At 47.3% G+C, this 22256-nt stretch overlaps 2 protein-coding genes and 1 long non-coding RNA gene across 6 annotated transcripts; 2 read left to right on the forward strand and 1 right to left on the reverse strand.

Annotated features, from left to right (window-relative positions):
* Nucleotides 1-5919: 5919 nt before the first annotated feature.
* Nucleotides 5920-9075, forward strand: LOC124061744 (protein ANTAGONIST OF LIKE HETEROCHROMATIN PROTEIN 1-like). Its single transcript, XM_046393962.1, has 3 exons — nucleotides 5920-6777; nucleotides 6852-6969; nucleotides 7942-9075. The coding sequence occupies exons 1-3, from the start codon at nucleotides 5996-5998 to the stop codon at nucleotides 8386-8388; spliced, it is 1347 nt and encodes a 448-aa protein (XP_046249918.1). The 5' UTR covers nucleotides 5920-5995; the 3' UTR covers nucleotides 8389-9075.
* LOC124061745 lies at nucleotides 6969-20203 on the reverse strand. 3 transcript variants are annotated; one of them, XR_006843812.1, is made up of 6 exons: nucleotides 20081-20203; nucleotides 18325-18524; nucleotides 17329-17462; nucleotides 17080-17190; nucleotides 14513-14588; nucleotides 6969-7104 (listed from the first exon to the last, which is right to left on the reverse strand). It is a non-coding gene; the product is annotated as an uncharacterized LOC124061745 (long non-coding RNA). The 3 variants fall into 3 exon arrangements; XR_006843810.1 differs by lacking the exons at nucleotides 6969-7104; nucleotides 20081-20203 and adding an exon at nucleotides 12045-12234 and having other exon boundaries at nucleotides 18325-18459; XR_006843811.1 differs by lacking the exons at nucleotides 6969-7104; nucleotides 14513-14588; nucleotides 20081-20203 and adding an exon at nucleotides 12045-12234 and having other exon boundaries at nucleotides 18325-18459.
* rbl2 (retinoblastoma-like 2 (p130)) lies at nucleotides 9301-22148 on the forward strand. Of its 2 annotated transcripts, none has more exons than XM_046393960.1 (22): nucleotides 9301-10522; nucleotides 11422-11552; nucleotides 11928-12128; nucleotides 12397-12461; nucleotides 13811-13939; nucleotides 14967-15127; nucleotides 15408-15472; nucleotides 15791-15962; nucleotides 16081-16244; nucleotides 16326-16438; nucleotides 16522-16625; nucleotides 16794-16931; nucleotides 17023-17187; nucleotides 17445-17553; nucleotides 17991-18263; nucleotides 18340-18539; nucleotides 18822-18998; nucleotides 19117-19188; nucleotides 19318-19417; nucleotides 19718-19956; nucleotides 20094-20261; nucleotides 20459-22148. In XM_046393960.1, the coding sequence occupies exons 1-22, from the start codon at nucleotides 10385-10387 to the stop codon at nucleotides 20624-20626; spliced, it is 3252 nt and encodes a 1083-aa protein (XP_046249916.1). In that variant the 5' UTR covers nucleotides 9301-10384; the 3' UTR covers nucleotides 20627-22148. The 2 variants fall into 2 exon arrangements, with proteins under 2 accessions (XP_046249916.1, XP_046249917.1); XM_046393961.1 differs by having other exon boundaries at nucleotides 19721-19956.
* The last annotated feature ends 108 nt before the right edge of the window (nucleotides 22149-22256 follow it).

Below are 22256 nucleotides of genomic sequence, written 5' to 3' on the forward strand. Positions count from 1 at the left end.
CCACCGCGCCATCGCCGCCGCCTGCAAATAAAACAGATAAACAGTGGTGCTTAGCATTCAGACTCGACAGCGTGATTCTTTGCGTATGATCTGTGTGTCAGCACAGCACTTCACATGTAGGATGAGAAGCTAGACAAGAAGGGGGTAACAACGTGGGAGCGTGACAGGTACTTTTAAACTCTGCGGTAGGAAGACGGGCTCTTTGGTGCCGCTCTGATTAGCCTCTGGCTTGGTGCTAACGTTAGCTTGCAGACTTCGTGTCCCAGCTGGTGGAGCTAACAGAACGTGTCCACGCTCACACTCAGTGGTCTGTCCTGAGCTTACCAGGAATCTGAGGCAGACGTTCAGATCACCACATGAAGGGTTCGAATCCCGGCTGTGGCGTGTGTGTGTGTGTGTGTGTGCATTAGCTTAATTCTCCTGTCAAGGCCCCGGTCTGAGCTAGAGTCGGTCCCCAGGCACGGCTCAGCGGGCAGCAGTTTTTGTCCCAAAATAGCAAAGACAAGTCATGAATGTTTAATTGGCACGAAATCCATCCTGTCATAGCGAACAAACCGCCAAACCCTCTGACGGCCACACGAGAAAGAGACGCCAGAGTCCACACTTACTGTACAATCATGACTGCTGTTATACACTTCCTTTATACCTCACAAGATCCTCAAAAAGCTAAAGTTAAACTGAAGAACTGTTGTGTGTGATGTGTGTCGGACACACATACACACACACACACACACACACACACAGGATGATCTGAGGCGAGTAGGTAGCCAGTCGTGGATCAGCGGTTAGGGTGTCGGACCCGTAACCGGTGGATCGCTGGTTCGATTCCCCGTCCCGGTGTCCATGGCTGAGGTACCCTTGAGCAAGGTACCTAACCCCCACTGCTCCCCGGGCGCTGCACGCGGTCGCCCACTGCCCCGGGTTTGCTGTGTGTGTGTGCACGTCACTTGGGTGGGTTAAATGCAGAGCACGAATTTCGTTGGAGTGAGTTCCCTCCAATGACAAAATATGTCACTTTAATCTAATCTTTAATCTTTAATCTGCCTATTGAGCTGCTGCTCTGACAAACAGGAGGGGACTCTGAGAGAATATTAACAGTTAAGAGGCTTATACTTTTTATTTTTATTTTTTTATTTTACATTTCTTACATTTTCTTGGGGCGTTTTTGAGGAATTAATTGTGTAAATTTCATACGGAGTTGCTTCTCTTTTGAAGCGGGTGGATTTGATCCTGATCTGACAGCAGCTAACACGGGGAGTGTGTGTGAGCGTCACGATAACACACGGCGAGAGGCCATGTTCCACGTCCACTGATGAAGAGGAGGAGGAGGAGGCCCTGAACCGTCTGAAGGCTCTTCCTGTTCAGCCGTTAGCTGAAGGGCGGTCAGATGAGTTTTTGGTTGGACTTTACTCTGCTGTGTTTAGCTGGATGTGGCATTTAAAACTTGAGATAAGGAGATAAAATGTTGAAGATGTTGTCTGAAAACCCTTCTGGCCTGAACATAATTATTTTCATCTTTAAATCCCAACATCTTCAAAGTTTTCATTTCATATCAAATCTGAAAGAAGCCATTTTATCAGTGACTTTGCTACTGATTTTACAGGCAGGACTTGTTTACTGTGACTTCAGTAAAGGTGTAGTATAATCATGTGTTCAGAGCTCTGAGTGCAGTAAAGCGTCTGACCTCAGATCAGATGAGTGCGGCTCATCTGATCTGAGCAGCCGGCTTGTTTCATACGTTAGCTTGCAGACTATTATTGCTTATTGATTATGGTCATTAGTGATTAATTTGCTGATTATTTTCTCCATTGACTTTTTTTGGTATAAACAATAGTGCTTATAACCTATAAAATTAAATAAGTGAAAAGCTAACAATTTTCACATTTGAAAAGCTGAAAGCATTAAAGTTTGTTGTGATTTGGTATAAATAAACTGAACTGAAATGTTTTTACACAAAAATGAGCGACGGTCAGCATTAATGTCGTGTACTTTCTGTCAGTTTAATAGTTTCAGCTTGTACATCTTCATACATTTAGTCACAAAAATCTCAACCTGGAGTGGAAAGTGGCACAGAAAGGAAATACTCAAGTAGAGTACAAGTACCTCACATTTGTACTTAAGTACAGAACTCAAGTAAAAGTACTTCATAGCAGTCCACTGCTGGAAATAAATCAGAGTTTCTGTCTTTTTCAGGATATTCCACAGAGTCAGCACAAACATAAACTGACAGATTCCAGAGTCTCGAGGAGGATTTCTTACGTGACAAATTCAGAGTTTTCCAGATGACATGTGAAGCGTGTAGATTTGTGTTGTTTAACCCGAGTCAGCCGGTCAGCCGGTCAGCCGGTTAGTCGGTTAGTCTGAGTCTCACTGAAATTCGCTTGTTCGCGCTTTCACTTTGGATGCAAACATCTGAAGTTGTTTTAAAAGTGAACCTCTCAGATGAGCTCATCTGTCCAAAGTGAGAGAATAAAGCAAACGTGTTGACAGCACAAACGGGAGGCTGAGTCTGCTTTTCAACACGTGAAACTGAACGAAATTCCACGCAAACTGCAGTCACGTTGTGCTCACCGTGACGGAGGGGAGGACTGACTGCTGTCCACGGACACGTTCTGGGTTAAATGTCGTCTACTGCATTCGGCCTTTTTTCTTTCCACACAAAGTTTTTGCGGAAGACAAACTCGCCACGCGCCCCTCCGGCCTGTTCACACTCCCCCACGTGCTGCCTGCTTCCTGTGGGGCTCGCGCTTCCAGCTGCGTGTTAACACCGACCTAAATGCTGTCAGACACCGCGGAGCCTGTCGGTGAGCCGGCGAGAGGCCCCGCCGCGGGCCGCGGAGCCCCCGGGACCGGCAGATGTCGCGTCGTGATGCCACGCTGCTCCTCTGCCCTCTCCGCCTGCTTCAGCCCTCCGTCAGCGGCAACAACAGCTGGGCTCACAGGCAGACCAGCAGACGGCTCCCCGCGGCTCCCCGTGATGTGCCGTCCCTCAAAATACCCCAGAGTCCCCGGAGACGCCCGGGCTGCGGCCGCTGGGACCCAGCCGGCCGGCTCGAAGCGTGACCCCCCGGTCTGCTGGGCAGAACCGGAGCTCCGCTTCGCTCCTCTCAGGTGTCACAGAAGAAAGGCGCAGGTGTGCTGCAGCACGAGCCCTTTAACACGAGCCTCAACGAGTTTCCTCCAAAACTGTTTTTTTACTATCCTCAACATATTATTATTATTATTATTATTATTATTATGATCATCCACGTGTTTCATTCACGCCACTTCACCTCAGTTTGTTTCCCCTGGAGCGCCCCCTACTGTCACATAACCACCATCAAACATTTCACATTTTAAGATCAGCTAAACATGACTGAGGCCTCACAGGACATTTGTACACACACACACACACACACACACACACACACACACACACACACAGATTAAACTGTGTTTCAATGCTGCACTTTCCTGAAAGGCAAACTCAGCAGTGAAAATCAGTTCTGTTTACTTTCTACTCTGTTTTACCGACGTCTCCGTCATTTTATTTATTTTATTTTATTTAGGCAGACACAGATTATTTAGGTTTTGTCACTGTGTATAAAACACAACATTTGGTTTGACAGCAGTTCACTTCACTTACAGCATTTCTATAAACGCATTTAAAAAAACAGGAAATGTGAAAAATTATCATACTTTGCACTCTAATCTGCTTATAACATGTAATACATGCCAGTTTAGTATGTAACTGCAACAATGTGACAAAATGTCATTACCTTCAGTGAATAATGTCAGATTATTCTGGCGTCCAAGACGATGTTTTCAAAAACACCAAATTATTCACTTTACTGTAAACGTTAAATTCTGTAATATTTTGGTATTTTTGCTTGAGATTAGCTGCACATTAATTTTAGATCGATTAAATTTAAAATCAGGATTGTATGTGTAAAAACTGTGAAATATAAACAGTGAGAGGAGCGCTGAAGGCCTCCGTGAGAGCTGCAGGTGCAGCGTGTGGGACTGAAGGTGTGAATAAAGGTGGTGCCGAGCCTCCTCCTGCAGGCCGCCGGGGCTTTGGCTGAAGCTGTGTGACAGATGGTGCCATTTGCTAGCAGTCATTCCTCCAGTGACCCTTACTGTTGAATATCACACAGCAGGAAGCTCCTCCATGTGTTTTACATGGTGGCATCCTGTTAGCGTAGCCGGCGCTAACCCATTGAGGTTCGAAGTAAACACCCACATGATCTCTGACGCCCCAAACCACCAGCTGACTGCATGTGGAGCAAATGAAGCCACTGGTTTCCTGACAGCCTAAGGTTCTCCATGATGTTTGAAGCAGATTTCTCTGAGTCTTTCACTTGTTTCCAAAGCAACATGTCCTCATTCCTGTTGGACAGAACCAGGCTCAGGTGTACTGGACCTTTGTCGTGCTGTCACGTGGTCAGTGTGGGGAGGTTCGACAACTTGGTCAGGTTTAGGAAGAGATAATTGTTTGGTTGACTTTTGGTTTCATGTGAGACAGGAACAGCAGCTGCTTCTCAAAGCCAAGTCAGCGTCCTACGAAGTCGGGTCCTACAGAGGTGAGACGTGAATCCTTCTCAGCATGTGGACAACATGTTTTGTCTCTCTGAAAGGCTGTTCATATGCTGCTGTGTGTCCTCTGGAACTTAATTTGATGAGTTAAGTGTCCTCTGTGAGAAGACGTCAGCAGGTTTTTAAGTTCAGGCATCGTGATATAAACTATACATTTAAAATTTGTTCATTTTAGTTGTCGCTCTAGATAAAATGTTACACATAAACATTAAAATAACGCTAAAAGATTCATGTTGACAGCCTTCTGTTTGTTTGTTGACAACATTTGTTTGGAGTCTCGGGGCCCCGGGTCGCCGTAGCCTGGAGGAAGGGGGCCCCCTGCAGGCCGAGCCTCCCCACAGCAGCTGGCCCGGCCTCACGCTCCACCTGAGCCAGTCAGAGGCCTGCTGGGACCTCCTGCGGCTCAGATGCAGACATCAGAGCGGCTCAGGAGCTGAATCTCAGACTGCATCGTTCCCCTGAAGCTTCAGCTGTCGTCTCTGCCGGGAGCGACGCCTCCTGTGGGCCTGCAGGTCGGCCTGGATCAGCGCTGTCAACCACCTCCGTTTGTTGTCGAGGACCTGGATCCTTAAACCTGGACCCTGCTGCCAGGGCTCTGAGCCAGCTGGAGCTCTGTAGACTCCAAAGAAGCAGGAGAGACAGGCTGTACCTGTGTTTCCTGTCGGGTTTGCTGTGAAACACTTTGTGTTAGTTTGGTGTCAGTGATTCAGAGTCACTGCAAAAAAACCTCGTTTCATATTGTTTTACATATCATTTTGATTTTTTAAATTGCAATTAATTAATTATTTCCATGATCAAGTCTACAAAATATAAAAACTGAAACAAATAAATCACAACGTCATCACAATTTTTCATCAGATTTCTAATTATGTTTGATCAAAAGTCCAAAACCCAAAGATGTTCAGCTTAAAACAACAGAAGACAAAACAAAAAATTCAAAATCGGTAGGAATCAGTGAATTTGACTTTTTTATCCGGTTTATTTTGCTCTCAGGTGTTAATTTCTATGCTGAATCTGTTCTATCAGCTGCTCTGTTTTTCACTTTGTGGTTTGGTGATGCAGAGCTTTTGCTGTTTGCTTTTTTCATTTTTTAAATCTGTTCATGTACTCAACGTTACATTTGCTTTGTTTTATTTCTCGTTGATTTAAATGAATTTTTTCACTGAATGTAAATCAGATTCAGTCCATCATTATCATCACATCAAAATATTTGAAATATTAAACGCCGTTCGGTGTGTTGAACGCATGAGAGACGGAAGGGAAAATCCATATTTTATCTGCATAACAATGAAAAGCTGGCGGAAGAAGCCACCTGAGAGGCTCAAGTTCAGCACCACGAAGGTGACAACGCGGGAGTCACGTGGTCGCGCGGCCTCTTACGTCATAAATAGGCGCCGTTGAGGTTAACCGCCAGTTCAAAATGGAGCCGAGCTCGGAGGATAACTCATCCCGAACAGCTGCGTTACTTTCCTCCGTTGTGAACCTGAGCGCAGCTCCAGCGTTCGGGGACCAGATGTTCGAGCTGTACCGGCTCCAGGCGGCCCTGCTGAGGCGGAGGAGGGCGCGGGAGATGATGGAGCGGGACCGGCGGCGGCGGCAGTACCTGCGGCGGAGGAGGGCGTTCGTGCTGTCCTCCTTCGCTGCTATTCTGAGCCTCATCACATCCACCACCAACAGACACATCTGGGTCCGGAACCGAAGTCCCGGGCAGAACCTGTGGTCTTCGGCGGAATCGTTCGACGACGAGCAGTGGAAGGCGCAGTTTCGCGTGTGCCGCGCGACGTTCGACTACCTGGTCGAACAGATCGGACCGGCCATCAAACGGCGTCGGACGAACTACCGGGTCCCCATCGAGCCGCGCCGCAGACTGGCCATCGCCCTGTGGTGGTTCGCCAGGTCCGGAGAGTACCGGTCCATCGCCACCATGTTCGGGGTGGGGATCGCTACCGTGTGTGTGATCGTGCGTCAGGTCACCTCGGCCATCCTGGAGCGGCTGTACCAGCGCTGCGTGTCGCTCCCGAGCGGCCAGCGGCTGGACGACACCATGAGAGCCTTCACGGACCGCTGCTACCCGCAGTGTGCGGGGGCCATAGGGAGGACGCACATCCCCATCGCTCCTCCCAGAGACAACCCGGATGACTACATCAACAAGAGAGGCTGGCACTCGGTCACCCTGCAGGCTGTGGTCGACCACGACGTCTGGTGAGCGCCGGGCAGCGTGCTGTGAGCCTCCCACTGACCGACTCGGCTTAACCGGTGTTCTCTATTCGCCACAGCTTCACTGACATCTACGCCGGCTGGCCTGGAAGCACCAGCAGCGCCGCCGTGCTGTCCAGCTCAGACCTGTACCTGAAGGCAGAGGACCGGCCGGACGGTTACCTGTTTCCCAGAGAGGTGATCTGCAGGGCCTTAACGTCCCTCCTCTGGGGCTGCCGGATGGCGACACCTTCCTAAAGTCCATGTACACCGTCTGTGTAGTACTGCTGCGTTGTCCATTAGAAGCCATTAGTTGTTTGGTCCATAAAATATCTGAAAAAATCGAGAAAAATGTCGATCACTATTTCCCAAAGCCCAAACAGACGTCCTCAAATGTCTCATTTTGTCCACAACCCAAAAACCTCTGTTCACTGTCATAACAGAAGAAAGAACCCAGAAAATATTCACATTTGAGAAGGTGACAGAGAATCTGAACATTTAAAAACCCAATAATAGTTAATGTGTTAACTAACTTTGTAGTTGCCAGTGAACGCACTAACTGGTGCAGCTCCAAAGTGTCCCAGTCTACACATGAAAACTGGTTTGTCTTTTCGTACGTCTGTCCCCGATGTGGACCATGTAGGATGAGGTCCAGTGTTTTCACGTGTCCTGGGGGACAGGACACTTTGGGCTCTGGGAAACTGCGGTGAGAAACTTTTCACAGTTTTGACATTATATAGACTAAACATGTAAATGTGGAAGTAATCCACAGATTAATTAATGATGAAATGTTAGTGGGAGCCTCACTGAGCATTCGGTGCTGTTTGCAAGAGGCTTTCTGCAGGTCCTGAAGTCTTTAAAAGCATCAACTTCCTTTAAAAAGTTTTAAATCTTATCTCCTGACTGCTGTAACGTTCTTTTGGAAAGGTTTCTGTAGTGACTGTGGCTGTCAGGAGGCGTTCAACACCTCTAAACTAAAGGATGTTATGAAAGAAAATGTGATGTGAAATGATTGTGGTCCGTCTTGTCCCTGCTGGTTTCCATCATGCTGTGGCTGCTGTGATGCAGAAGCTGCTATGGAAAAGGCCAGAAAACCCGTTAAAGACGAGATGAGATGTCAAAGTGTTTTTGTATTCGCGTCACGTGTTGACACTGAAGCGTCTCTTTCAGAAATCAGTTGTGTTTGACGGAGTGGAAATCCCAGTGCACCTCATCGGCGACGCGTCGTTTCCTCTGAAGCCGTGGCTGATGAAAGGATACGGCCAGGAGCACCAGCTGACCCCTGAGCAGCGCCGCTTCACCTACACCCTCACCTCCGCCCGCTCCGTGGTGGACACGGCTTTCACACGCCTGAAAGGACGCTGGAGGTGCCTGCTGAAGAAGAGCGACATCGACATCTCCATGATGCCCAGAGTCGTGGCCGCGTGCTGCGTTCTGCACAACATCTGCGAGAACCGCGGAGACACTTTCCTTCCTGAGTGGAACGTCGATGTGGCTCCGGGTTCAGGTTTTCTGAGGCAGCCCGACACCGAGCCGTACGAAGGAGACACGTACTGCACTGCAGAGGTCATCAGGGACACCATGACCTACAACCTGTTGACGATACTGCAGCACTGACGCCTGAGGACCTGCTGAGGTGCGGCCGCCGCTCAAATCAACACGAATCGCTTTGCTGCATGTTGTTCAGCAGCAGACAGGAAGGACGATGAGGAGCTCTTAGGCTCCGTTTTAAAACTGTTTGGGTTTACAGTCAAACCGAGTCTGAAGTTCGCTTTGGTTCACTAAAGATGCTGAGCATAAAAAAATGCTTAAAAGGAGCAGTTCAGCAGTCATTGTCTCCTCACAATCAGGTGGTCTCCTCATCCGCGAAACGTTTACGGACCGAAGGAGTGACGAGTTCATTTCCACACCGTTTCTGCGTCACACAGTTCGTCCTCTGCAGCAGCAACACGTCTGGCTTCGGGCTCCTTCGCCGTCCAGCGGGCGAGAGGAGGTCGCCAGGCAGGTGCTGCCAGCTGAAGCTGATGTGACATTTAATGATCACAGGTGTGTGAGGGGGTTGACACAAGCTGCTGAACGACGTAAACACACTGTTGGAAATCATCTCAAGGATCGTCCAACAGTGTTTTCACAAATGAGGTCTCTGCACGAGACTTCCAGACTTCTTCCTTCAAAAGTTTTGTATTTATTTATTATATTATATAATATATTATACGGTTTGTCTTCTGTGTGTGTGGCGGGGAAATACAACTCGAGTTTTGTTACGCAGTCTTGTGTGATTAATTAAATTAATCTTGAGTCCTGTATGTGGTTTTTTTTGTTTTGTTTTTGCTCAAGTCCAACTTGAAGGAGCAGTTGGTGTCTTTAAAAGACACAATGAATCTGTTCTGAGGGAGACCCGCTCAAGGCAGCACATTTCACACAGAAATAATTCAAATATCAACAGCAGAGAGAACAGACTAAATAAAGCTCAAATAAAGTAGATGCATTTCTCAGCTGCACGGACTCAGATGGAGGCTGTTGTTGAGGTTTCTCTGTAAGATGATATTTACATCACATGATATCAGACCTGCTGGAGGCTTTCAGGTTTACAGCATGAAGTAAAACAACAGTGCATGTGCAGTATGTACTGTCATTTACTGTGTACAGACACATCCAATACAAAGTACACACCTTACGTACTTTTACATCAGATATTGCTGGAAAGCGTTCCTGTTTGTGGATGCCTTGTATGCAATAATGGATCAATAATAATCTGCTAATGTGATTTATTCTCTCCAAAGTCCCACAAGTCCTAAAACAAATCATATACCTGTGCACACTATTTTAACTTTTATACTCGATACTTCAGGTACACTTGATGATAAAGTAAGTGACTGCTGGTAAATACATGTTAACTAAAGGTACATTTATTAATTTAGTGCTGCTACTTCCACTGAAGTCTTAAATAGAATAATTAATGTAGGATGCGTTTGTAGTTAAGGGAGCATTTTCAGAGTTCAACCATGGATGACGTCACTTGAGTAAAACATCACTCGTTAGTCTTAACTGAACTGCCAGCGTCACTCACAGCTAACAGTTTTGTGCCCGTGAGGCGGAGATTTCGACGGAAAACATGACAATTTAAAAGAGAAGAATAACGTTAACAAGGCTGTTAACGGCTAGGAAACACTGTTCAATACGTGTGGAGACTTTTCCAGAGGCCGTGCAAACTTTTCTTGAGAGGAAACAAGTCAAAACAAAAATAACCGGAAGTAGTAGTATTCGGCCTGACGGCAGACCCACCCATTCATGCTAACCTACGCACGTTTAGTGGGCTGGGGGAAGATACGCCGTTTTTGTTATTCTCTGCGTAAAATACGCGCCTAAGTGACGCTCCACTCGTTTTTCGTGGCTCCCCGTACGTCCGTAACGGCTACGCGTAGACGTACCTGTCAAAGGACATTTAAATGGGCACACTGTACCGAGCCGTATACCGTGCAGCACGCTAATAACGCTGTTACGATCACATTTGGACAAACAGCTGCGTGAGAACCGCCTGTTCTTCTGGTCGGTGGTGTTGTTTTTCTTTTAACCTGCTTTTAACCGCTAAGTTCGTTCAGAAAACCAAAAAATGACGGACGAAGACGACTTTGTGCAGAAAGCTCGAACCGGGTTTGAAGATCTCTGTCGGGCTTTGAATATGGACGAAGAGGCGAGCAGCGAGGCTTGGAAAACCTACGAAAGCATCAGCAGAAATTTCACATTAGAGGTAAAACACAAAGCATCTGTCGTATGAATTTTTGTGTCGTTGTTTCTGCTGCTCTCAGCCGGTGTCCATATTTACGGTAACGTTACCGCAGCTAGCTAGTTATTACACTTCCGAAGCTAACGCTTCTGTGAATTCAGTCCACTTTCTGTCGTTTCGCTTTCTCAGAATAACAGAATCATTAATCGAAAACCCGAGTCTTAAATTTGGATGACTTGTTAAGACCACAAAACACCACAAGCCACAGTTTCCACGCGTAGTCATGTGTAAGTACGGCGGTTAGCATTTCACACACAGGTCGCTGCGATGCTAAACTAACGTCTCCTCCTGCCGTAATGTGAATACATGCTGCACGTCCCGGCTGTCCTGACATTACACAGTAATATTAATGATAATAATAATCTGTCGGTAAGCAGGAAGCCACTAGAGGGGAGGATTTCCATCATGGGCCAGTGAAACCCAACACATCAGACCGACTGATGATAATGACGGAACCTGCTTATGAATACGGTTATTTATAGAGAGACTTACGTCTGAAATCTCTCTGCACAAAAGTGCAAAGTAACTACTCAGTACTGTGTTCAGTACAGCTTTGAGGTACTTGTGTTTTCACAGGCTGCACTGGAAGACAACCTGTATAAAGTGGCGAACACATGCACGCATCAGTCATATAACATACATGACGCTGAAATATACCACTCTGCATAATGAATACTTTGACATGTCATATCCTTTGTGTATTTTTCTGATAGTAGTTTTAAAGTGCAGTATTCATACTTTTACTTAAGTCAAGGATGTTTGCTAAGAAAAGATAGAACGTTAGAGTCATCCACATCACTGTGAACACTCACACTCTCCCTCTCCTCCCCCTCCTCCCCCCTCATGTCCTCCTCTGTGTGCAGGGCAGCGAGCTGCACTGGCTGGCCTGTGCCCTGTACGTTGCCTGCAGGTCCTCTGTGCCCACGGTGGGAAAAGGCACCTCGGAGGGGAACTACGTGTCTCTGACCAGAATCCTGCGCTGCTCAGAGATGAGGTAGGCCCACAATGCACCTGTGGACTCACCTGCAGGTTTGTTCACGGGAGGCTCTCTGTGTGACTGTTAATGCAGGACGTGCAAGACGAGGGTCACGTGACAGACGACCAGCCTGACTGCGTCTCCTCTTTACAACACGCACACGTGTTATTATGAGTTCACTACTGTCATCATTGCTTTGTTGTCTTTTTCCGAGCTACAACTTCAGTCTGATTTTCTAGTTATGTTGGGAAGGCGTTTGCTTGCTACAAGTCAAGTCATAATCGTAATTTTTACATTTGAAAATAAACAAATATTCTTTTGTTACTTACGCAGTGCGGATGTTGAAACAAACCGCAGCCTAGTGTTGTTCTTCTTCTCTCCTCGTCCCTGCAGCCTGATCGAGTTCTTTAATAAGATGAAGAAGTGGCAGGACATGGCCAACCTGAATCAGGATTTCCGTCAGAGCACCGACAAGCTGGAGAGAAACTTCACCGTGTCGGCGGTCATCTTTAAGAAGTACGTTCCCATCTTCAAAGCCATCTTCAAGGCCCCGTCAGAGGAGCCGCCGCGAGTTCACCGCAGTCGCAAACAGAGGTGAGACATCGTGACCTCTGACCTCAGCAGGAGTTCAGCTAGCTGGCTTTTTGTCACTGAGGTTATTGTCAGTCGAGTCGTCAATAATCATGTCAGTCAGCTTTCTCTGTGGGGAGATGAAATGCAAACAGCTGTTTAAAGATGACAAAAATGACCGGGACAGTTTGGGCTGTGTGTGTGTGTGTGTGTGTGTGTGTGTCACCACTGAAGGTGTCCACTTAAATGTTTCCTCTGATGTTTTCATCTCCTTCATGTCTTCTGTTTCCAGACGTCATCCCTGCACTGTGACTGAGGTCTTCAACTTCTGCTGGGTTTTGTTCGTCCACGCTAAAGGTAAAGATTTACTGTTTCCTCGCTGATTCGTTCACTTTGGAGTCAATGTCAGTGTTGGTGATGGGGGACTAAATGTCCTCATCCTGAGCGAAATGTTCTGTTGAAGCATGTATGAAGTTACAGTGATAAACCTCTTAAACTACAGTCACAGTTTAGCCTCAGAGGGACAGAAACACAAAGAGGGAACTTCAGACCATAAAGCCGACACGTGGACTCGAGTCACGCGACTTTAGACTCGACAAAATCCAAAAACGTTTGCATCTTAACTTGTGACTTCACTTGGACTTGAGCCTTTTGATACCTTCCTCCAAACCCAAAGACTTGCTTAGGACCCCAAACTCAAAGTCGAGGACTCGGGACTCGTGTTTTGAAGCTTGTCAGTCTTGAGTGCAGAGACTTGAAGCTCACTTAGAAGATGATTCAGCTGATTAGTCCAACTTTTATGTCACATATTGAAGCTGACAAAGCATGAGCAGCCAGCAGAAAGCCTCTACAATCTGTAACTTGAATGGACTTTAAGGTTAGGGGACACTTCATTTTACCAGTCGTGCTAAGAAGCAGTAAGGAAGCCTGTTGGATGTGAGATTTACTGATCTGATCTGAGAGCAGGTCCAGGCTTGTTCACTGGAGATCATCACATAAACTCCTGCTGCCATTCACAACAACTCGGTCCTTTTCTCTCCTGCTCGGTGAAGATTATGCTGTCACTGCTGTTTCTCAGTTTGTCTGTCGTCAGGACTCCTTAAACATGTCCACATGTCCTCATCACATGCTGTTATGAAACTAAGAGCACTGCAGATTCATCACAGACAGATGGGTTGTCTTGCAGTGCATCTGAAGTTTTGAGTCAGTTTGAAGCTTTGGGACCATGCAGACCCGACCTGCTCCGGTCCTGTTCTGCTGGTGGCTCCTAGCTGGCTCACCACTTGGTTCCTCTCATGTATGACGATTACATTCAGGTTAAGAACGTGGAAGTCTGCACCTTTTCTGTTCAAGCAGCTGGAAGTGATATTATGTTCAAGTGTTATTTATTTTATATACAAATCAAATAATAACTTTTTAATTTCTAATTTGTTTATTTTTCTTTTTCTTTCTTTATTTATTTGTTGCTTTGCTCAAGGGAACCGCAGTGGTTTTTAGTGCGGGGAAGAGTGTGGGACTCGTTTACTTTCCCCTCATAAAACCTGCTGCCTGGATCCTTCTTAATCCTCCTGACAACTAAAGAGTCAAGCTGAAACCCGCCTGGTAGATTTGGCAGTAATCATGCTTACGGTCTGCTGTGCCAACTTAACCTGAGGACATGAAAACATCCCTCATGTGGTGTCACGCTGTCTTTGTGTCTTATCCAGGGAACTTCCCGATGATCAGCGACGACCTGGTGAACTCGTATCATCTGCTGCTGTGTGCTCTCGATCTCGTCTTCACCAACGCTCTGCTGTGCAACGCCAGGAAAGACCTGCTCAACCCAAACTTCAAAGGTACGAGCTGCAGCCGCCTCCAATGGGAGCTGCTGGCCCCTTCTGTGCAGCGTAGGAACAGACGTCCACCCACTTAGAGCTTCTCTCTGCTCACTGAAAACGACTCCAGTGTCAGGATGTATCTCAGCTATGCTAGCAGCGCGGCCACTTTGCTTCAGGCTAAAAGAGCTCAACAACTGTTGGACATTCTGTGATGACATTAGACTTTTCATCTATCGCCATCACGAGACCAAAACTTCACTGTGTCCAGCAGGGAGGAGAGGCCCCCCCTCCACCATGAGACCTCGTTTAGTCAGACAGAAACATAACGCTTTTGCTAATATCAGTTAAACCTTTGATGTTCATAGTCTTGAACGAGACCACAGACGTCACAAAGCTCAAAGTAAATTCGGTCACTGAGTTGCAAAATGTGACATTGAAGAGTCATAAAATTAAATCAGCGTTGGCGTATAGGAAGCCTGCTTATCAGTCATGTACTCTACTGAATCTAACTCACAAAATAAATCAAAAGTTACGTTCTTTTTGTTGAACAAACTCCAAACTGAGGCTGCTGCAGTGTGTACCAGCACTGACCTCCCTTCCTGTTGACACCCGGTGTTTCCTCTGCTCCCCCCGCCTCCACCTCCACCTCCAGATCTGCTCTGCCAGCCTCAACATGAAAAATGACAAACTGTGTTCAGACAGGAAGCAAACTTTTTTGCATGTTGGTTTGAAAATCCCAATACACAAACAGGGAATTTAAGACCCAGTGAAACCTTGTTGACCTCCTGATTTCTTTCCCATGGGACTGAACTCAGCTGGACAAAATCCAGCAGCAGTTTCAAAATCTTCTTTTATCTCAGGGAAGTCTTACATATCACAGATATCAAGATTCAGAATTGATTTGAAAAGATGTTATTGACACCACACAGACACACTGTTGAGTTTCGTGCACCCACTTCAGACGAGCGACAAGTGCAGCAGTTTTTAAAGCAGTTTTAGCAATGATGTTTGCCCGTCTGTCAGCTCTCTGTGTGCTCTGGTCCAGGTCTACCAGAGGACTTCAGCAGTAAAGACTACAGACCGCTCGCAGGTCCGTACTGCTTCATAGAGCAGCTGTGTGAGCTGCATGACGGTCTGGTGCTGGAGGCCAAAGGAGTCAAAGAACACTTCTGGAAACCTTTCATCAAGAAGCTTTTCCACAAGAGGGTGAGACACGCTGCCTTTCACATGTATGTGTGATGACACGTCTGCTGCATGTTCGCACAGCAGCAGAGAGGAGGAGCCTTTGTGACCATGGATGTCTCTTCTAATAAATGAACCTGCCTCTGATTTTCCCACCTGATGTGGGTTTTTTCCACTTCTTGTGAACAGGAATAGGAAGTAGATGTAGGGGGAAAACATACAAACACACACACAAACACACACACGTCTGGTCTGGTGGTGTGTGATTTGTGTCAAACCGAACTTCCTCTCTCTGCGTCCGCAGATTCTCAGAGGAAAGGAGGACAGCCTGACTGGTTTTCTGGATCCCATGAACTTCGGCGACAGTTTGTGAGTGTCTTAAATAATTAACACAACTCATGGTTACAGAAGGAACATTTGTAGGGCCCTGCTCCCGCCATGGTTTGACTGTTCCAGCTGCTTTGCTCCTCTTTTATGCCACGTGTGTTGAAGAGGACGCACCTGTGCGTCGTCTCTCCTCGAGATGCAGGAACTGAGACATCTTTCAAGATTTCACTCTGAAATCGATTTCCAGGTCACAGACTGAGAAGACGAGGAGGCACTAAATAGAGAGAAGTAATGAATGTAATTCTGATTCTGCTCTGCCATCCTTTTCATTTCCTCGCGTCTGTCGCGCTGTGTCCACAGTTTATCTCTCACTCGGGTCTATGAGGAACACGTTCTGGCCACCGGCAGTCTGGATGAGAGGATCTTCACCGGTGAGGGGGCGAGCGAGGACATCGGCACCCCTGGGCCTTGTCTGTGTGAAGGGGCGGAGAACCAGGACGGCCCCACCGGCAGGCTTCACAGCAGCCTCACTGTGAGACGACAGACTTTATTCATTTGTCTCTGTTAAAGCTCCTCCGTGTTTTATTATCAACTGCTGTAAATAAACTATAAATATAAAATAACCAAGATGGTGTCACTGCTCTCGTCAGGCCTCTGCACTGAAGGTCTCCACCCCGCTGACAGGCAGGAAGTACATTCAGGAGAACAGCTTGGCATCTCCGGTCTCGTCCGCCATGAAGTGTGTCGGGCGACTCCATACCCTGCTGTCAGGGACCCAACAGGGGCCGAGCGCCAAGCTAATGGAGACTCTCAGGTATGTTGCTGGACCTGCAGCCTGTGTGTTACACCGTAATGAGTAGAAATGATGAAGCTCATACAAACTGTGGCCCTGCAGGACCTGTGCCAGGGACCCCAGTGAGGTCATCAGCAGGCGCCTGAGGGACATGTTTGAGCTCTTCTCTCAGCACTTCGAGGGCAGCGGGGCAGAGAACCGGGGGATGGGGAAAGGTTTGTGCACTCTCAAACTGATGAACAGAACGCTTAACATATCATGCTTCTTGATAACTGCTTAGATGAACTTCCTCCTTTAGAAATGGCAGTGAAGTACTTCCATCTGGCGGAGGCGCTCTACTACAGGATCCTGGAGTCCATCATTGAGAGAGAGAAGATGATCCTGGGGGACGCCGACCTGTCAGTGAGTACAGTCCAGGCAGACCTTTCAGAGCTGTGAGATATTTCAGCCTCTGCAGAGAAAGGTTTGAACGTGTTATTATGCAGAGTGTACACTGGTTTATGGGTGACGCAGTTACTTTGGAGGAACGTCTTCTCAGCCTTGTGCTCGTGGGGACCCTGTGTGTTTCAGTGTATTCTGGAGCAGGACGTCTTCCATCGCTCCCTGCTCGCCTGCTGCCTGGAGATCGTCATCTTCTCCTACAGACCTCCAGGGGATTTCCCCAACTTGATCGGCATCTTCCAGCTCCCCGCTTATCACTTCTACAAGGTATCAATACAACCTGTCACGTCAGTCAGAGTGTGTGCTCAAGTGTCGACACCAGCACATTAACAGGGTGTGTGTGTGTGTGTGTGTGCAGGTGATCGAGGTGTTGGTGCGCTCAGAGCAGGGTCTGTTTCGGGAAGTGGTGAAGCACCTGAACCAGGTGGAGGAGCAGGTCTTGGAGACCCTGGCCTGGACCAGTGACTCCCCCCTGTGGGAGAGCCTCCGTGGGACCAAAGACCACGTCCCCACCTGCCAGCAGGTCCTGAAAAGACACAACAAACAGGACAACACTTCACTTTGACTTTTGAAAACAAAACAAATACTCGGGTCTTTATTTGTTCTTAACACAGATTTGAGTATTTTTCAGTGTTTTCTGAGCATGAATGAGTCCTAAATTCACATTCAGGTCTACTCAGTGTGCACTGAAGACAACACAAGCTTCAGCTCTTCCTGTTGCTGAAGAAGCAGGCTCGCGGTGCTCAGCTCGTGACTGTGGTCCCCGTGTGTGCGTTTCAGGTGATGCCTCCTCAGCATCTGGAACAAAACGATGACAGCAGCTCAGGCGGCGTTTCTGTGACTCCTATCAGCCACGCACCAGACCTGAACGCCAGCAGCACTCTCAAAGGTGCGTCTGTGGGCTTTTATTCACTGCTCCTCCTCCCACTGTGGCCTTTTACTCGCCAAACTGTCTCAAAGTCTCAAAACTCTGGTGGGAAGTTTACAGTGACAAGAGTCCTTCAGCAGGTTTGCATGCAGATAAAAACATTGAAATAAGACTGAAGTGATTGAGGTGAAGAAGAAAAAAGATTGAAGAAAGATGATTTTCACAGCTGGATTTCTGCAGGAGAGGTGTGTGAGAGTGACACCGAGTTTAGTATAACGAAAGCTCAAGTGAAGCTAAAGTACCTCTTAAGCACAGTACTTTAGTATTTGTAGTTACTTTCCACCTGTGAGGCTCTTTGTGTATTTTAACCTGCCCTCTCTATATAAAAGTGTGTCCATCTTTGAGTTTATTAGAAAACCCTGAATCTAAAATAATGTCCCCTCCTCCTTCCCCTCCAGGTGTGTCGCCCTCGCCCACCACCCTGCTGGACCGGTACAGCTCTCCGCCCACCGGCACGGCTCGCCGCCGCCTGTTTGTCGACCCACTGGACGGCGAGCCTGGAGTCCCCTCCAACAGCACCACCGCCACCACCAGTACGGCACCAGCCGCCACAACCAAGACTGGGCAGCCCGGCCTCGTCACAGCCATCCCAGCTGGGCAAACTGTGGTCACCGTGGCGACCGCCACCGTTACTGCTAACAACGGGCAGACAGTGACCATACCTGTGCAGGGTAGGGGGAGTGAAAACATACACCTGAATGTGAGATGTGAGGATTAATAAGACACACTGACCTCTGACCTCTGCAGGTATAGCCAATGAGAGCGGAGGCATCACCTTCATCCCGTTCCAGGTGAGTGTGACCGGACAGGGCGGAGCCATGTTGCAGCCGCTGTCCGCACAGACTCTGAGCGGCACGCTCGGCGTCCAATCAGCCGTCACCAAAACAACTGGCAAACAGTCCGGCAGTCCTCTGAGGAAAGGCTCGCTGTCGCTGTTCTTCAGGAAGGTGAGAGATTCTTCTTTTCAGCATTTTGAATTTAAAGTATCTATCAATCTATCTATCTAAAATGTCTATAATCAACTGGACCTTTGCTGAGTTTGAGTGTTGAGTTTAAACCCAGACAAATCTGTTCAACAGTGTGTTAATCAGTGAGAGCTGCGATAGCTGTAAGCTAAGCTAAGCTAAGCTAAGCGAAGCGACTGCAGCTTCATATCTATATATATTCAGACGTGAATAATTCTAAACAACGATTCCGTGTTGTGACTCTGTAACCCTTTCCACTCGCAGGTGTACCACCTGGCCAGCGTGCGTCTCAGAGATCTTAGTGCCAAACTGGACATCTCCTCCGAGCTGAGGAGGAAGATCTGGACGTGTTTCGAATATTCTCTGGTTCACTGCACCGACCTGATGATGGACCGTCACCTCGACCAGCTCCTCATGTGTGCTGTTTATGTCATGGCCAAGGTGTGTGTGTGTGTGTGTGTGTGTGTGTGTGTGTGTGAGAGAGAGAGAGAAAGAACATTACCTCCACGCTGTCTGTGTTCCTGTCTACTGAAGTGTGTGTTTTTGCCGTCATTGTCAGGTGACCAAAGAAGACAGATCCTTCCAGAACATTATGAAGTGTTACCGCACTCAGCCTCAGGCCAGCAGCAACGTAAGGAACCTCTGAATCAGATGTGACACACATGAGGAAAACTGCCGCACACAACAGCTTAAACATTTCATTAACCGTTTGCTGATCCTTCTCGTGGATGTTAGAACACTTTCTGTGTGTGTGTTTCAGGTGTACAGGAGTGTGTTGATCTCGGGGAGGAGGAGACGTCACTCAGGCAGCAGTGATACCAACAAACACAACTCGTCTGCTGACACCAGCCAGGATCCAGGTGTGAGAACACCTTGTTTAAGTCACTGTGCTTACTGTAGGTCTGACTGAATGTGAGCTGTGTGTCACGGTGACGACCCCTCACAGTATTGCGTTTGGTTTTGGACACATTTCCTGTCATCCCTCAGAGTGCACGACCTGCTGAGCAGCAGTCAGACTGAGCCAGAGACCAGCTGGTGAACTCAGTGCAGCTTTTAGCAGCTAAAGAGGCAGAAGTTTACCTCACGAGGAGGTGGAGACCGCGCTAAAACTGATCTGATTGTGCTGTCCTCCCCTCGCTCCCTTACCCCTCTCCCCCCAGCAGGTGGAGACATCAGTCCAGTTCCCATTCGCTCCAGCAGCACCTTGCCCACCCCCCAGCCTGGCAGTGCCCCCTCCACCCCCACGAACACCTCCAACAAGAACTCCTGCCCCTCCTCGTCCACCTGCTCTGAGGGCGAGCAGGAGCGGGGAGACCTGATCCACTTCTACAACAACGTTTACATCAAACAGATGAGACACTTTGCTCTGAGATACTCGGCAGGCTCGCCCTCTGCGGGGGTACGTCTCTCTGAGCTCGTCTACGTGTCTCAGCGTCAAGAAATAAAGGATATTCAGTATGCTGCTCGTTGGACATAATATTATCACGTAGATTTTAGTACAACTCTGCAGTAATTGTACTTACTTTGTGTGTGCAGGTGGAGTCCCCTCCTCTGTGTCCGTACCCCACCCTGAGGACGGGCTCTCCTCGTCGGATGCTTCTGTCCAGCAAACACTCCATCTACATCTCACCTCATAAGACAGGCTCCGCCCCGACACCAACCAGAGACAAGATTTACTACTACATCTGCAGCAGCCCCCCCAACGTGAGCCCCACCCCCACGCAGCACGACACTCACACTGTAGTACACGTTCGCAGTACGGTGCGTCGTACAGCAAACACTGAAGTGACTTCAAAGTGAAATTCATCCGTTTTTTTTTTCCAATTATGGTTGGAAACTTAATTACATTAAATTTACCGTTTATTTTACCTCGTCTGTCGCTGTGACCTCTGACCCCTCAGCGTCTCCAGGAGATCAACAGTATGATCCGGACCGGAGAGACCCCCACCAGGAAGCGCATCATTCCTCTGGACGACGAGACGTCACCCAAGAGGGTTTGTCCCGACAACCACTCTGCCCTGCTGCGCCGCCTGCAGGATGTCGCCAACGACCGCAGCTCCTCCCACTGAGACCACACACACACACACACACAAAAGCTTATCTTGCTATACTTGTGAGGACCCTTGAGTCCATCACAACCATCACGGCTACCGTATTTCTTCTGAATTTTCTTCCACACACGTCAAAACTCTGCTGCTCGAGTTCACTCTCCACTGTGTTCACTCACACTGAATGAGCTTCAAATGTAGCTACTGCCATCTGTTGGCAGGATTACGTCACTACAGCGTACTGTTGGCCGAGACATTAACACACATTCGGTGGCTGAAATCAGACGACGTGTGTGCAGGTGTAACAAAAAGCAGGAGGTTAGCTGTTGTAGTTGTTACAGATGGATGCAGTTTGTGTCACAAACCGCAAATCTTCTCGAGTCATAATGTGTTTTTAGTTTCAGTGTGACATACACTTCCAGAGGACATCGTTATCTCTGATGTCCATAAGGTTAGAAATCAGAGACCATTCAGAACTGCGCAGATAACTATCATGTTTTTAAGCATTCAGCTAATTCAGCGGACTATTTGCCAAAAACAAAACAGTGATAACCTTGCGATCTCACCGGCTCCATGGCGGCCGTCCCTCAGAGCATCATGGGAACTGTGGTTCCTAATGTCAGAGTGTAAAACACAGAATATTAACAAATCCATCCATCACATTGTTTTATGTTGCACTATAATATTTGTTTGACTTTACTGAGACGCAGAATGTCCTGCTAAAATGGAACTGGGGGAGGAGGTTGAGCTAATAATCAATGAGAAGATGGTGATCAACCATCAAACACGTTTTGTCTGCACTGTGTTGTGTAGAAACAGAGCGTGTCGTTGACTCGTGCCGTTGGTGTTACGCTCTCTTCATTCCATCCATTTATTCTCTTTATTCATGAATGTATTTTTGTTACTGAACATTTTCTACATGAAGTTTCTAACTGAAGTGAAGGTCTGATGAAGTTTCAGCAGCTTTCTGAAACAGGATGTTCTCATTCTGATGCTTTAGTTTTACTTTATTCTCTTATTTTATTTACTTAAACTTTTATTAGTCATCCCCGTTTTCTGTCATACTAAACAAAATATGACTTAATTCCATGTTCTGTTTTACAGTTCGTTTACAAAATCGTGATCCTTTGTTTTTAAGCATGAAACGTGTCAGTTAAAGGGCTCAAGACTGACATTTATAAAGTTAAAATGTGACTTTTATTGGCACGTCAGGAGATATTTTGATCTCATTTTTCAAAATCTCACGTAGGAATGAAGATGTTTATATGTTGCTCTCCTCCTGCCTTTCTCATGTGTTAAACAAAGCGGGTTATTGTCGACTGTTTCGTCAACTGACTGTCATTACGAGAAGTGTGTAAATATTTGTAAAAAAACAAAGAGAGCGAGAGAAAGAAAAGCTATTTTATGAAGGTGATGTAAACAAAGTGCCTTTTATTTTTTTCACTCCTGAAACCTGTTTGTTTGTTTACAACAAACAAACTTGACTTTTATTAGACTTCCTTGATTGTAAAAACTGATGGAATAAATAAAGTGTTTAAAGTGACCTGCTTGTTCCTGCGTGTCGCCACCAGATGCTGCTGCTGCTTAACATGAGCATTTTATCATGAAGTACACCGATCCTCACATCATGAATTCATTTAACAATTCAAAT

The sequence above is a fragment of the Scatophagus argus genome, chromosome 7 (genome assembly GCF_020382885.2).
Source record: "Scatophagus argus isolate fScaArg1 chromosome 7, fScaArg1.pri, whole genome shotgun sequence".
NCBI classification, from domain to species: domain Eukaryota; kingdom Metazoa; phylum Chordata; class Actinopteri; family Scatophagidae; genus Scatophagus; species Scatophagus argus.